General features: G+C 36.1%; 1 protein-coding gene across 1 annotated transcript in view; it reads right to left on the bottom strand.

Moving 5' to 3' along the window:
* Window positions 1-16443, bottom strand: part of ARID1B (AT-rich interactive domain-containing protein 1B) — a 45344-nt gene extending 28901 nt beyond the window's left edge. The window contains exons 1-2 of the mRNA XM_051216878.1: window positions 15566-16443; window positions 2367-2930 (exon numbers count right to left, since the gene is read on the bottom strand). Coding sequence (XP_051065508.1) covers window positions 2367-2930; window positions 15566-15985 — 984 coding nt within the window. The 5' untranslated portion in view covers window positions 15986-16443. The remainder of the gene's footprint in view (window positions 1-2366; window positions 2931-15565) is intronic.
* Window positions 16444-17574: the final 1131 nt, after the last annotated feature.

The raw sequence follows: 17574 nt of genomic DNA, 5'->3' as shown, positions 1-17574 counted from the left end.
TAGTAGTAAAGACATTATATTAATGCAGACATCAGATACAAAAATATTAATCTTATATACTGGAATATAAAAATTGAGTGATCTCTACATGAAAAGTAATAAATGTTATGGAGGAAAATGTTCAACATCGTAAACAATAAATAATGGATAGGACAATAAGTCAATAGATTATTTAACGCGTTGTTAGTTAGCGCCTTTTTCTCTTTCCAAATTTATTTCACCGGATTATACTCCTTGAATAACATCGTCAAACCCTAATTTTTCTGATTACAGCTTATAATTTCACTACATCTACCACTACGGGATTTGAATCGACCGCTACACCTCAGTGCTAATGTGGTGTGGAAACTCGAACTGATGTACGTACGTACGAAGTTCTACGTTGTTACTGACTGACTGAGTGCATCTACATACAGAAGGCGAGAAAAACAGAATATCAGTTGATTAATCGAAAGCTAAAATGTGGCATCAGTCCATGAAGTCAGTGACTGACCTGCATCAACATCTGAACTAAGGATAGGGAGTGAAGTAGTCGAATGCGTCGACAATTTCACATATCTTGGAAGTCTGATCAACCCTAATGGGTTGGTGTATGACGAAATCTCAGCACGGATTCATAAAGCTCGTTTGGCTTTTGCCAACTTACGTCACCTGTGGCGAAGACCAGATATCTTTCTATCAATTAAGGGACGAGTATACTGTACGACAGTTCGTTCTGTCTTACTTTACGGCTGCGAAACGTGGCCATTAGGAGTAGAAGATACTTGTAAGTTACTAGTACTTGATCACAGATGTTTTGGAAATATTGCTCGCATCTGTTGGGATCACCGGGTAGGTAATAGTGAGATTAGACGCAGGGTATTAAGGAATGATGCGTAAATCAGTTGATGAGGTTGTGAATCTTCATCGACTGAGATGGTTGGGCCAAGTGTTGCGTATGCCTGAACACCGATTACCACGACGCGCAATGCTGACTGATGTTGGAGACGATTGGAAGAAAGTTAGGGGCGGCCAAACCAAAACGTGGCATCAGTCCTTGAAGTCACTAACTTATGATCTGAGCCATGTTGGTAGATGCAGACCACTTAGTTGGAGTCCGCGTGACTATCGTATCCAATGGTTGGAGACTTGGTGACATGGCTCAGAATCGGTCACAATGGCGTCGGTGTATACACTCTCTGTTTTCCCCTAAGCCGTGAGATTAAAATTGCTTTGTACCTTTCTTCCTGCACTATATCCTTATACACAATCTTTCTTTTATACCTTACTACCATTGAAGTAGCTACTTTTATGAATTTGATGTTCATCTTGTTGTGCTAATGAGGTGTGGCAACTTGGACCGATGTATACGTTGTAGCTGACTGGAACTATCAAATAGGGGCCTGCGCATTAACCGCAATCAACGGTTGAAGATGTTAAGTGAAATTGTTCAGAATAGGTCATTATAGGGTAAGTGTATTTACTCATTATCGTCCTCTGCACTTTGAATTCTGATAAGGATTTTTACACAAGTTTTTGTTTTGTTTTCTGGTACCATATTCCAAAAAAATTTGGTATCGACATTCCTAGTACACTATATTGATCCCTTTGTTATTTATTTTTTTAAATTCATCTCATCCCGCTACTTCGGTAATGGTAACCTAAGCTACCAAATACCTGTGACAAACTGGACATTGATTATGAATAACTAGTTATCAATACCACTTATTATCGGAAGATTAACTATCAAAATGGAAAATATCACATTGGATACGTTAGGTGACATGACTAACCGTACTTTGCATACATTTACATTTTTCCTTCGACAGACCCTGAGTTTTCATATTACTTGTATTGTTTATGTAGCGAATTTATTCTCTACTGAAATATATTTTCTGACTAATCCATTTTACTATCGCTAATACTACCACTACTACCTCTCGTTAATAGTTCTGTGCTGATTTTGTGTGAACACGTCCCTACGCTGATTATGGTTGACAAACTAAATATCCAGTTGTTGACAGGGTCATTCATTTTTATTAGGAATGATAACAAACTATAAAAGCTTTTCATGATAATGATGCTTATTCTCACCTACCACTTCTTTCTCAGTAAAAGTATAAATAAATTCCAATAACTTTTCATATTATCACTGAAGCTTGGATTTAAAATTACTAACTGAATCAAAATACTTATTAATAGTATTAAACTTTGTCAACCAGTTTTGAAGCTATATATCAGAAGAACAAAGACCTAAAACTAAAAATAACAATGAATCAATTTTCAGCCATGGTGTTTAGATTGTTTAGTCTTAAATTAGATCTTTGAAAAAAGGTATTGAAACACTGTAAAATTATGATGATAAATTAACCACGAAACCAACTCACTTCACTTATTCTTGACTGAGGACGACATCCTGTATCTTCGAAGGTATTAGGTGTGCCCTCATTTTGACTGTTAGGTCTTGCAGAAATATTATTGTTAGTGTTGGGAGATTCAGAAGACCCATCATTTATTTTAAGTTGATAATCTCTTGATAAACTACGAGGTCTTGGTTGAGACTGAACATGCTGTGGAGATCCGAAAGTAGCAGTATGTGGTGACCAGGATGACATTTGAGACCCACTAGAGTAAACTGGAGAGGAAATCTGTGTATTCTGGAATGCCGCATGTGATGAACTATTGATATAGTTGATATTTCTTGACGGTGGACGCTCAATTTGATTTGTAGTACCTCCTCCTCCAGGTGGTGTAGGTTGGGGTGGCCTTGATTGGTTGCAAGAGTTTACGGTTGGATATTCCAAGTTAGGGGGTTGAGGTGCGCGAGTCCTTTGTACTAAAGGCTGCGAATGTGGGTAATACGGATAATTTGGACCAGGTGGGTATGGAAGATACGATCGAGTATATGGATCTGAGAACCGTTGAGCTCCGGAATAGGAATATGTGTTTGCCTGAAAAGTTGAAAAAAATATAAACTTATGAAGGCTCAACAACAACATAAAAATTAGTTAGACTTTATATGGCGACTACCTAACATCCAATGACGTTAAAAACACTTAGGAATATTTGTCTTTCAAATGCTGAGACTGAAGTATTCGTAGAATGGTTTGGACCAAAGTTTTCATGGTTGATGATTGAGTGTCTAGTCTAAAAAGCCAGTTAATAATATGGATCTATGTTAACATTTGATAGTTCACCCTTTTCTAGATTTATATATGAATATGTTATTTTAAAATAAACCACGATATTATTTAGAATAAAGTGTAAAGATGCGACACAAAGACTCTAACGATAACTTAGCAAGTAGACTTGAATTTTCATCACTAAATTTTGATTACATAAATAAAGGCTAAAAGAAATACAACTTTCCTAAAGACCGATAAACTTCTATGTAAAAGACTGTATACAGTACACTTTTTCACACAAAATCAGTGTAAAGTAGTAGCCGTTAGTCAGTCATAATCAACGTAAGACCGAAGTCGCCGTACCACATTACCACAAAGAGACGAAATTAATAGGTTGTGAGAGCATAAAATTCAGATCAGTCAGCAAGTGTTTAGTGAACAGACATACCAATTAACAAAGTCGATCATAGTAACCAAATAATTCTCGTATCTAATTCCATCAACATATGTTATTTATCTTAAGTTATCATCCTTATCTCCAACAATTGTAATGAACAGAAGAATTAAATTGTACAGAGTCAAGCATAGGGTAAACTTAGGTAGAAAAAAACAGTACAAATATGTAGGCAGCAAGATCCAACTTAAGGCCTCGAGGAGCTGCTGGATAGAAGGAGCAAACTTCCTAGATAATTTGGGCAGTTGGTGGAGATCGGAAGAATTCAGCACTCCTTATGCTGAATTTGGATTGCTTGGAGTTCACTCTTTGAGGCTTTAAAATCATGATGGACTGCCCAACATGTATGCTTATGTATATGAATTGCATGAGTCTCGATTTGTGTAGTTGTGTATGTGGGTATACCCAAAAGGCACGCACCAAGCCCGTAAAAGGAACGTAAGATGAAATAGTGTCTGTCCTACGCCTGATAAAGTCAGCAGCCTAAACTATTAGGTCGAAGACGTAATAAAAAGATATGATAGCAGATACTAGGTAGAGGTGAACATCAACCCTTATGCTTATATGTATGTCATGAAGCGCATAAACGAAAGTCTTTGTATCAGCGGCATGATTGTAATGCATAAAAGACAATCAGTTGTAGCAAACACATTCAAAGGGAGCAATGACCATCCACCGTCCTAGGTTGGTGAATATACCTATATGTACGATATGGAATGCATGATTAAAAACTTATGTGTTACCAGTATACATGTGGACCATACGTACCCTTGGCGCGAAGCATTTGCGCCAAGACTCGGGGGTTCCAAAGGTTTCTCCACGAAATTACATCCACGCGGTAGGTTCGTGAGCTTCGGAAAGCGGGTTCTAATCAAGATAAGCCTTTGGGTTTTACCGAAAGAGGCTTTACCAATATTTAAAAGGCTGGAATACCATACCAATATGTAAATGAAGACAAATGATAGAAAAGTAATATGACTGGGCAACCCTGTGTAAATCCATGTACAAGACTATGAACAATGTTGTGTGAAAGCCAGTGATGCATTATCCCTCAAATCTAGACAGGTCTGATGGGATTCTAATTTGTGCAATTTACTAAAAGGTAAGTTAATAAACCAATAAGAGGCGGCTCTATACATACATACATGCATTTTTATTATTATTGTTCAGTGACATGTGTCAATACAGAAAATTCAGACAATAATTCGATCACTCAATATGCAGAAAAATGTATAGCAAATAACTAACATTAAAGTTGGTGTAGTGAATCTACAACATGTGATCGATTAAAAACATGGTATGTATGTATGATTCATGGATGATACTAACTCTAATTAAGTAAATATTGACAGTTACATTGGGTAAAATATTTCATTTAGCAATACTGAATATAGATAGTAGAGTAACAAAATCACTGTAAATGTAAACTGATAGATAATACAGCATTAACAAAAGAAACACTAAAACTGAACTATTGTTAATGAATTTACACACAATGATCTATTTAATAAGATAGTTTTTAAAGTATATAGGTACAAAAATTCCTATAGCTGATAAATGTAGTTGAGTTTGTAGTAAATTTGACTTTGATTACTTATCTACACTCCGTAAATACACGAGTCATGAGTACATCATTATCAAATGAAGCAAAGAATGTATTTATCATACTTATATACATTAACCACTTTGAAACAAATTATACGGATCTCCTGTAGGTGATAAACATGATGTTCAGTGAAAATACTAGTTAAAGAATCCTAAGAAATCTTGCTATCAGTCAACAATAAGAATTCAGACAGGAATATAAATATAAAATAAAAATTAATTGGTTCAAGTTGTCATAATTCGCAACAGTATAAAAAGAGAAAATTAACGAATATATTGAAGTAATCGACACTGACAAATTTACTAGTTAAGTGGTTAAACTGGAAAAAGTGGCGACACATTAAATCAAACGGTTTTAGAACAGCCTGGTCCTGTTACTTATGTATATCCGGAGCATTCAAATTAAAATATGACATTTCATATCACAAAATACAATACAGAGAACTGAGTATGGTAGAAAGAATATTAGCAATGTTCGTAACAAAAGTTACGATATGAAAGGCGAATATAATGGAATGGAAGTGTAACTAAGACACTAGTTAAAGATGAAAGTAAATATGAATCCGAGTACCGCAATTAATCATTAGTAAAAGAATAATGACTTGTAGTCACTGAAGACCACTTTTGAGAGAATATTTAAGGAAACACTGAAGGGACTATAATCAGCCCTGTGCACCCAACCTTTATAACTTGGTCCCATGTTATAAAATGATTACCTCTCAGACTTTCTCATCCAATCCCAATGCCTGAAAATAATTCACGATGTAGAAGTCACTGGAATAATACTCACAAAACAATCTCGTACCAACACTCAGTGTTTTAAGATGGTAATACCAGTTCAATTTAATGTTTAGAACCTTGTTCAAAAATACTCATCCTACTTAGAACAATGTAACCCATAGTTCCAAACCCGATAGAAATGGTTGGGTCATTTGTTACATATGCTCAACCACCGCCTATCTCTACGGGTGAAGTTCTCTGGTGTACGAGTAGGTTGGAAGAAAACTAGGGGCAGCAAAACAAAACACATACAGACAGTCCACAAAGTCATTGATAATTCGACTGAAACATTTCAATACGTCTACACTATCTGGTTGGGATACACATGATTATCGTAACCACTGGTTCGACACTTCCAATCACATGGCTCGAAATCGTTTGCAATGGCTCAGGTGCATCTATTCTGTCTTCTCACAAATTCTCAGCTTCTCAATTCCTTACAACCTTTCTCATCTTTCTATTTCACTCATTTGTATTTTCTTCTCCAATCATATATTCGATGCCTAATCTTTCCTATCACCAATCATATTGTTACTACATCTACAATTATCGGATTTCACCTGACAACTTCATCTCTCTGTACAAATGGGGTATGGAAACTTTAACTAATGTACATAAGTACAGGTTCTATGTTGTGACTGATTGGTCCGACAGAAATTGACACAGCAAGAATGAAATCTAACAAATGCGAAATAGTTTTAGGAGGAAAAATTAAGTTTCTTTTTTTACGAGACCAATGACTGAATCTCATTGGAAGCATTTAGGATTCAATTTTCTTCTCTTGGAATGTAAAGACAACTGAGATTTTAGACTAATCAAATCACTAAAGCGGTCATCATAGTAATACTCAACGAGTTGTACGTAACAGTAAACGTTTAGCAGAATATAGTAAAAGACACTTAATTTTACCAACTTAACAAACCAGTGGAGATTAATAAAGTACTCTAATATACTTCAAGTGGTAGATAAGAGAAGTATTTGCAATAGCCACTATCTATTTATTCCACTAGGTACTATTAAATATTCATTGTGCATAAATTACTGGTATATACACAGTAATTCATGTAGAGCACTCGCTTACCAGCAGTTTTTCATGCAAGATGAGTGTTTTATGAATAGTATCAGCAATACTACAGAGATCTGTCAAGCACAGTCTGATTCACACGATTCTATCTACGTAGTTACGAACCGAAAATTAGTTGGTTATCGACCAGATTTCTCATATATGGTAAACACTTTCCACTATCAAAGCTTTAAGTACTTTACACGATTTGTAGATCGAATGATTTATGTGGCGCATATATAGTTGGTGCATCCTTGTATCAATGTTTATGTTTAAGTAAATAAATAACACGATTTGTATAAGTCTGATTCTAAGCCTATATCGGTGGTGAGACATAAAAAGACTACGCACTGGATAATTATGTCAGATCATATCAATCTTTATTTACCGAAAATCAGAGCAGGCTACATCAACTCACATTAATTTCATACAATAACAATTATAGTTTATTTGTACAAGGTGGATATTCAACGAGTAATGATAGATGCCAGCGACTACCTCCCACACCTACAAAGCCTTTTTTATGTTGAAAATGTATGATAACTCTGTGTCCGATTACCAATCTATTTGGAAACAACACCGTGAAATTAAGGATAAAGTTTGGTAAATAGTGTTTAGATTAAGTCAAGACCAAAGTCTCTGGTTGGAAAAATAGGTCGCCGTGTCATGGACAATTTTAAGGCCTGATAACCTGACAGCTAATAAAATGATCATTGATTGTTTAAATAGGCGTTCATCAAGTATAATCTAACTAGCAAGTTAGTGTACTCTTCGAAGCCGAACATTTAGAAAAATTCATACTACTGATGCTGACTGATGAAACTGAGATTGTACGTCGTCTAAACTGTGATATTTAGTCCTCGAAGCAAATAACAGTTAATAATATGATTATTCAATCTATTTAATAGTTGCAAATCAATTTACTAAAAATCGTGTAATAGATGGTTGGATCTTTGAGTGAAGAATCTCCGTAAAGACGAATTGGCTTTTTGGAAGTCTCGGTTGTAGAGAGGTCGGGACGCTGTTAATCCATGACAAAAATTTGCAAGGATCAGAAATGTCGCGGAACACAGTACAATAACCAAGTTAGACGAAGACAATGAAAAATTTGAAGTCTATATATTTACGATAATGTATTAGTTTAACACGAGGGAAGTAGAAACATTAGCCAAAGTAGTGCAAAGCTATGAGAAGTAGAGAAACAGGCTGATTGGGGTGGAGGTAGGGATACGGTTTACAACGTGAAAAAAAAAGAATGAATTAACCACACTGACAAATTTCGAGTATTCAACCACTAATAAGGTGGATCTCTGGGGAAGGTTTACATTTTTTCCAAACAGTCCCAGCTACATTTTTGGTTCGGTTTAACCACTACACTGGTAGTCCAAGCCAAAAGCAACTAAAAACTTATCACTACACTAAGCCATATTGATGTGGTATCATTGTATAGCATTTGTTCCGTGATTCTATACTATAAAAAGCAACGAAGATATAAGTGCACACATACAATGCTCGATGCTTCTAATTATTATCGAACGTATCTCCGCTGAAATGGTATTTTATGCACGCGATAGATACCCAGTAGATTGTACGTTCGAATCCAACTTAGCTAACCAAAATTTGGTTGATCGAGTAGTAATGTTAAGTTCAATACAATATGTATAGCTTATGATCTAATGCAAGAACTTAAACTGACAGTAACCCGTAGTGCATTTCATAACCACAAAATCGGAACGAAGTGCACTGGTGAGATGCATGCCCATTAAACGATACGCATTGATATGGTTCTCGTGAGTTATAAGTGATAGACTTCATTTGCATCACGGCTCAATTGTTTGAATAAAAGTAACTTTTTTCGTTTTTAACAACAAGAACGACGCAGAGATGCTGATAATAATATTGACAGTAGCGAAAATTTAAGTGGTAAAAGTCTACAAAAACAAAACTGAGATGAGAAGTACAAAGTATTGTTATATTCAAGGAAATGAAAATGAAGGCACTTCCGCTGATGAAACAAATCTTAAGTATTCAATTATTAATAAGTTGCCTTGCAAACCCTCTCCAACTAAGTAATCTACATTTACACATATAACCAAGAGAAACAGATACGTATTTTACGGACCCATACTGATACGGTCAGTCAGTTAGTCAGCCATAATCGACATGGAGCCTAACACATCTGTTAGCCCAAGTTGTATACCTGTTGGGGATGTACAATCGATATACTTTAGTGTATACGACGGATCCTTATTTTCCTCCAGACGTTTCATCGAAGAGTTCATCCACAAGCAGTCTATCACACACATTTGCTCACTGACATACCGTTCTCAGTCGAACTAACAAGCAGAACAGTTTGTGGACACCGAAACTGTTATAGAAGTCAGAAAAGGAGGAGGCGCCCATCAATATACTATATCAAACGACTCCTTGTTAGTTAATAGAACCATACCAAACGATGCGCCACCGAATCAGAAATCGCCAGAGGAAATTTTAATGGACTACATTTCAAGAACGAACCACCACTTGATGTTACCAAAAAGAACTTCAAAAAACAAGCAATAGACTCAGTATTCGAAATTGGAGCGCTTGTGTTTGTCTGAGATTAAAAACGAAGGTCCGACACGTGGATAGAAGGTTGTGATACGAAGACCAGATCACGTAATGTGTGAAGTGGTGGTTGGGAGAGGACAAGTAGACACGTATCATTAAAATGTACGACAGCAACGAGCAACCTGACGATGGAAGTACTAAAAGACACTTAATCTAACGCAGTCACCAAACGACACATTAGAAGAAACAGAGGTGACACCTCCAGAACAAATAAACATACGTCCCAGATGGTCAGAAAGACGACGAGGGCAGATGGCTCATTTTCAAATGAACGCATGAGAATTAAGATACAGAAATGGGGAGGAGTTGGGGATGCACGATCCCCAAATACAACTTTTGAGAATGGAAATTGATAACGATTGAGATGGATCTTTGTTACATTAAATTATTTAGCGTGAACTCTGCTCATGGACTTCCAATAAATTTTTATTATGATTTGTCTTTAGTGACAAATACTCAGTTCATAAATTCTGATCACTGTAATTGATATATAACCGATCAACTAAAATGCATTTTCTGTTAATATACTGGGGTTATCACCAAAAAGCTTCGGTTTACTAAATTGGTGTTTTTACTATAAATATTTTGCTGAAATCTGAGACGTAAAATACTAAGATAGTGAACGAACGAATCAGTACCTTATTAACGCGATGAGATGGAATTTATAAGATGAATAGCACCAGTCTCAATACTTGTAGTAGGATGATATTAAGAAAGACGAAACATTGAAAATATGGTCCAAGAAAACAGAATGAAAACGTCTTCATGAAAGAATACTGGAACTTAGGATTTTTGAGATAGTGAGCTAATGCATCTGAACAATTATAACTGATTCTAAGCCATGTAACCCATAGTATCCAACGGTTTTACTAATATTAATCTTTTACTCATCGACTCTCTTTTTTGCCCAAAATGTATGAAGTATTGGGTACTCTCAGCTTTATTGTCAAATTAAGTAATGATATAGACTAGTTCTAAAACATCATCTTGTATTTGATGAGAGACCAACTCAATTTAGACATCCATGAAGTTGTTCAGAGTGTTTAGAAAGCTACTTTGAAAGAACATATATTAAGCTCAACTATAACCTTTGTGTACTCCAAGTTAATGAGAATTATCGGTCAAGAGACCGATTCTTGACAAATTGGACGAAGAAAGTGTTACTTCGAGGAATTATCCGTTAAAAAATAAAATAAGTGGGGTTGGCTAGTACGCAGTCACACTTCAGTATCGAAAAAGAATATAGTTCCTCAGATCAATAAAGCCAGTTTGATTATAGGCACTAACATAGCATACAATATTTTACACTTTACAACTGTTACACTAACAAATCTTAAACCAATATAACTACCTTTACCCTATAGTGAGGTGGTGTAAACTAACCCTCTATTCATTGCTTCTACATGGCCCATTTTAGAAAACAAATAAATTCCCAGTTAAATAATGACCGATATAATTCCATAGCTCTCTGAAGTGATTACATTTAAATTAATTAATAAAACCCAGTAATTATCCTTAGACTTTGGTAGTACATTCACCATTACGTTTGTTGTGATGACTAAAGATATTACCCAGTTAGTGATAAACAAGCAGGTGAAGAGCATCGTCAATTTGCACCAAAATTTATCCTTAGTTTTTTGTGATACAGTGAATAAAATTAGTTTTAAAATTAACGAACAACTACTAGTTAGACCTTATGAAACAAGAAATAATGTGGTTTCCAAGCTAAGAGATATGACACAACAATGATACTTCATATTATAGACCGAGGAACGAAAACATGTTATATTTTACGGAAACCATCACCCAGTATCTGAATTGTGTTTATTCTAGAACACGTCAAATATATAAACATTGTACAATTACATTACCAGTAAAACAGCTATACTTCCTGCTCTTTAACACTTGGATTAATCTAATCATATATTTTATCACTCTTTCAAAGTAGACAGACGGCGATAGCTGAATAGTGTTTGGGAACTTCTGGTATGATTTGGCGCGATTTGAAAACTGCTAGGTGAAATCAAACAAGGGATAGAGATTTGACAAACGTTCAGTAGTTTTAATATGAGTACCTGGTCTTGAGTCATTCCACGACCGTTGTTCCTACCTTGACGCGGTGGTCAGGTTTCCCTATCGTGATGAACCAATCGAGCTATACTGGTTGGATCCTACCATGCCAGACAGGTCGGTTGAAGAACGGTAAAACTAAAAGTCGTAAACCCAAACCCCGAAGGTGAAGTCGTACTATTGACTGTACAGAGGTGTGACGGCAGTAAGGTGTTTCCTTCAAACGACCAGCATAACAGCGATGCTACTTTTCCACAAGGAGGCGTGGGGTCATTCAGACAAGCATTAAAGTTTTACACAAGTGATTTATGCAAACTACTGAACTTATTATCTACCTGAATTGTTGAGAGGTAGAACAAAGATATGACAGGCTGTAGTCGCAAACTTCACTGCTGAATGAATTAAATAACGCTTATTAAACCTTAAGAACTGTTCTGCTTCTATTTTGATTAGATATACACCTGCTTTATTTTTATTGAAATCGCATACATTTTACCCATGCATTTGTTTCTACTTCACTTGAACCTCATTGGTCTTTACATAAATACAGAGTAGTTGAACGTGTCGACCGCTTCACTTATCTTGGAAGTCTCATCAGCCCTTGTGGTCTAGTGTGTGACGAAATCTCAGCACGGATACAGAAGGCTCGACTAGCTTTTGCCAACTTGCGTCATTTATGGCGTAGGCGAGATATCCGTCTATCAACCAAAGGACGTGTTTACTGCGCATCAGTTCGTTCCGTCCTATTTTATGACAGTGAAACATGGGCGGTAAGAGTAGAGGGTATTCGTACGTTACCAGTATTCGACCATAGGTGTCTTCGAAACAACGCTCGTATATCCTGGGACCACTGAGTAAATAACGCAGTCGTTAGGAAACGGGTACTAGGTAAGGATGGCAAATAAATTGATGACGTAGTGAAACTTCATCAGTTGAGATGGCTGGGACACATGTTACGTATACCCAACCACCGACTGCCTCGACATGCGATGTTCATTGGTATAGGAGTAGGTTGGAAGAAGGTTAGGGGCGGCAAGACCAAAACATGGCACAAGTCCATGAAGTCACTGACAAGTGGACTGAGCCATGTTGGTAGGTGTAGACTAACTGGTTGGGGACCACGAGATGACAGCAACCGATGGCTAGAGACCCTGAATGACATGGCTCAAAATCGTTTGCGATGGCGCAGGTGCATCCACTCTGTGTTCTTCCAAATTCTAATCTCCTAAATCCTCCTTGTCTCTTTTTTTTCTCTGAATTTTTCACTGAATTACCTTTTAAATAACATCTTCAAACCCTAATCTTTCTGATTACTGCTTATAGTCTTACTACCTCTACCACTACGAGATTTGAATCGACAACTGCATCTCTGTGCTAATGTGGTATGGCAACTCGAACTGATGTACGTACGTACGAAGTTCTACGTTGTTACTGACTGACTGAAATACAGAGTACATGAACTCATATATTTGATTGCTGAGCTACATAACGACTTTTATGCAGGACCATGCATTGCTGTGAAAACTAGGTAGAACTTATTAGTTAACATCGATAGTATAAAGACAATAAATACAGTTGGCTACTGAAATACACTTTGTTTCCAAGATTGTACTATAAACAGATACTCTAGAAGTATCAGTTACATTTGCGTCCGGATAATCGGCAGCTAGTCGAAACATATCATCTTGGAAACCGGAGGACCACCAAACAGAAGATGCAAGACGGCCCATGATAAATAATGATTCCGAAAATTAGTGGTAACCAAAAAGAAGGTTTCAGCTTTGTAAATCTGGAGATAGGAAACCTCCTCATTTATCCTATATACTCAAGGTAACCTTGAAATACAGAAGTTGATATCAAAACTTAACTACGGAGCAAAAGCAGATGAAATGAAAAGATGGTTTCTTATGGTACAACCTAAAGTGAGTACACAAGATAAAAGCTAATAGAACTAATACTAGGATCCCAGACGAGAAATTCAGAAACAAGCAGACTAGTGCGACAAAGACAGTAAACTATAAAACCGACCGTACAAAATTTCTGGATAAGTGTTTGAGAGAGTCTTGGATGCCAGATAATAAATTTATCTGTAGAACTACACTAGGATCGCAAGAAAGACCTCCTATGGTGCGGCTAACAAACAGAATTAAGACTGCCAACGACTTAGTCAAACATAAGTTTTCTAACCGGCATAGATGTACAAATAGTGTGGACAGTAAACTTCAGTACGATATATGTTCCTATAAAACCAGATGACCAGTGACAAAAGACAACGCTAAAGTGATAACTAGTTATAGACTAAACAAGGCTGAAGCCTTCAATGACCTTGACCTGCTGAGCCCAGTAACTCATTCATGAGCAGCGTAAAAGCCTGAGACAAACATAAACCGATCCAAGTTAACACATCACATCAGTACAAAGGGATGCAGTCGTCGAGATGAAATAGCAGAAGCAGTAGTATTCTTAGTTGCAGGAACACTTAAAAGATTGAACATAGAGAATATATTTCACGGAGAATGAACTCGTGAAATATAAAGTATGAAACAATCTTGAAACTCAAGATCTATGGAGAGATGAGAATAAATCTGTGCCACAGACCAATTATGAGCTGTATAGCAGTACAGTAATGTAATTGGAAACCAGACGTTTTGTCCCTAGTTCTGAATACTAGATTGTCTCGAATCCACTCTTGCTTTGTGGTAACATCAGCCGATCAATTTCATGCTTGAAAGTGAGAACTTATTGAATAGTCAGCTCGATTTCCTCAATCTTCGCTTCTGTGTCTCTCATAAGTCCTAACTTTATTAAACTGACAGTAGAAATACGTACTATTGATGAGCTAAATAATAATGAACTGAAGTTAACTAGTCAGTCAGAATCAACTTAGTCTAACATACATATGGCAGCCCAAATTATCATACATCTTGAGATGAAATTAACACGATGAATGCTAAAGGAGTCATATTAATGTGATATTAATGATGAGGAAAAACTAACACTGATAAAACAAGGTACTTGGTACGAAATATGTTGCTTGCTTTATTCTTGTGCAGCATATTGACTAAAACTGAACATAGTTCTAAACATGATGGATAAATTTTAACACGAAGTCGCTGCATTAAGTGTTGAGTTTTAGGTTTGCTGTCAACTGTTTTCAATGCAGTATTGACACTAGAGTTCTTTAAATCGAGTTAACTCCTATAACCAACCACTGTTTTCTTAACAAAAAAGGAACATGTTGTCCGGAAGATTACACGTTCCGAAACAGCAAAACAACTACTGATTACACTCAAGAAGTGTATATTATTACAATCATTCAGACAGCAATAATCCGATTACTATAACACGCTGAAATAGTCAGTTAATCAATGAGGACATCATATGACGTGGCAACTTAAGTCTGGACGAGTTCATAACCTCGATGATTGCTTTATCTTTGCTTCTATGAACAAACCTGCACATTTGCATTGTACATTCGATAAACGAGTGAAAAGACAAATACTTTCACATTCTTTAGACAAACTAACTTCCCTATAGTATTATCGTAACACCATTATAACACTTAAAATACGGGCTGTTATTGAGGACTAGAGAACTTCATACTTCTAATTATGTATATAAATTACCTATATATAGGGAAACCTGTTTCGCTAGAAAACCCATTATCCTACATTTAACAGATAGGTTTACGCTCTGAAATGGACAAAGCAATGGTTACAAAGTAGTTATATATGAAAACTAGCCAAAATCTCTTAGGTGGGTTTTGTAAACAATCAAGCAAAAGTTAAACGGACGTTACAAATCCCTTCAGATACTATGTTTTGTGAAGTAGTGAACGCACTGGATGAATGTAGATTCTAAAACATTGAGATAACCTACCTGAGATCGATCTTGTGACACGCACGACGGTGCACCGGGCTTATATGTATAAGAATAAGGATCATAGCTCCGATAAACTGGCTGTGTGTTGTTCATAGCGCGGACTTGATATGTACCTGAAGAACTATTTTGTTGTAACAACTGGTTGAGTGTTAAGCTTTGACCATGAACTTCACTAGGGTATGCTTGTTGATAAACCCCTTGTGGTCCAGCAATATGGGAAGTATGTGGTCCACTGTACTCATGAGTTTGATAAGCCTGTGAATAAGGTCCGTAATTCCTGTTAGGTGAATTGCAATCAGCTCCTGGGAAAGTATTTGTAAGGTGTTGAGGATTACATCCAGATACCCTCGGTGGCTCTTGAGATTGTGAGACATATATCTGTTGGCCACCGCTCATGTTTGTATTACTATATTCCATAGTATTTTCTTAATGTGGTTCCAGTATTGTATGAGTCACCATGAAACATTTAAACAGAACTATGAAGCAAATAAATGAAACATAACTCCAAAACAACGTTGAGGTAAATGTTAAAATGCGCGCTGAAATTTATTAAATCACCCGGTTTTAGTGCGCGCAATTATCTTTGTAAGCCGCCAAAAAGGCAAGCTCTAACACATAAACAGTTTGTATAACCCAATACAACAATTCAGAACTATAAGCACTTCACAAAGTAGTTTTTACACTCCATTTGAATTGCATGCTGTATTATGCGGATTGATATCACGTGAAGTAGTTCTAATCATAAATGTTTGTTTTATTGATAATATTATACAAATTTTTAAATGCCATAATATTAAACTACTAAAAACACACATATATAATTTTAATCTAGACGAATAGATTTGTTTTTAGCGGGAACCCTTTAGATCTATATTCGTTTTAATGATTGCGATCCACCAAATTATTTCAAGGCTGTATGCGTTACATTTGTTTGAGCGATTGTGTCGTTCCATTTTGAATGTTGTTATCATAGTTTCATATATTTTAAGTAATTTCAGCTTTACTTATTGTATTTTTCAAAAGTTCATTATAAAAATGTATTTAGTTTGACAAACTATACATGAAAATATAAAATAATATCAATATTATAGTCAAATAATTACAAAAATGACTAAAGTTTTGCGACCTGAACGTCCAAGGGTGAGAAATGTCTGCTATTGATTCACAACCTATAGTTTATCTATATTTTCTCTCGGCCCTCCCGTTGAGTGTGATTCAGCCTGTGGCAAGCTTACAAAACATTACGATAACGAATCCAACTTTCAAGGCCCAAATCAAGTGTGTCATTGTATGGGTCTTGTGAATAGTGTGGTACTGAATCTCTAGCACTCTTCAAACCCCATTGAATGATAAGTCGGATCGTAATTTATTTTCATGACTATTGAAACCAATGGATGTTATTGACGTACAATGCTAGTAGGTATCCAGGTTATGAAGATATTGCTGAACCCAAAATGGGAACCTAGTATTGTGCAGTCCGTTCAGAACTAGGCATTCACTTCTAGCACGGAATACTAGATTCCTTCAACCCGTTGCCAAATAAATAGTTTCACACTTCAGGTGAATTTGATGAAAAGTCTAAATGGTGATGTATTGAAAAGATTACCCCATTTAATGGGCTATTATGCTTTTGACAGCAAACTTGTTGCAAGATTAATTGATATGAAAATCAACTGGTTTTTTATTTGAGTGTTTCTACAGATTCCCTAGTGTAATTCTGTTATGATGTTTAAAAGATTAGTTCGTCTTAGTCTCTCATGACACTGAAATGTACTATCTATGTCACCACATCAGGATAGTAATGATGACCAAAAAGAGAGTAAAGCATGCTTCGTTTCATAAAGTAACGTAAGAACTAAAAGTCACTCGCAAAAAATACCAAATACACTTAAAGCGATATCTACAAATAGCGATATTTATCAACTTGTGATCTACGCTTATCTTAAACTTCATTTATTTAACCTTAAACGTAATTTAACAATGTTGCCCCTAAACGCCAACAAACC

The sequence above is a fragment of the Schistosoma haematobium genome, chromosome 6 (genome assembly GCF_000699445.3).
Source record: "Schistosoma haematobium chromosome 6, whole genome shotgun sequence".
In the NCBI taxonomy this organism is placed as follows: Eukaryota; Metazoa; Platyhelminthes; class Trematoda; order Strigeidida; family Schistosomatidae; genus Schistosoma; species Schistosoma haematobium.
The sequence above is the reverse complement of the archived record's forward strand: the minus strand, read 5'-3'. Positions and strand labels throughout refer to the sequence as shown.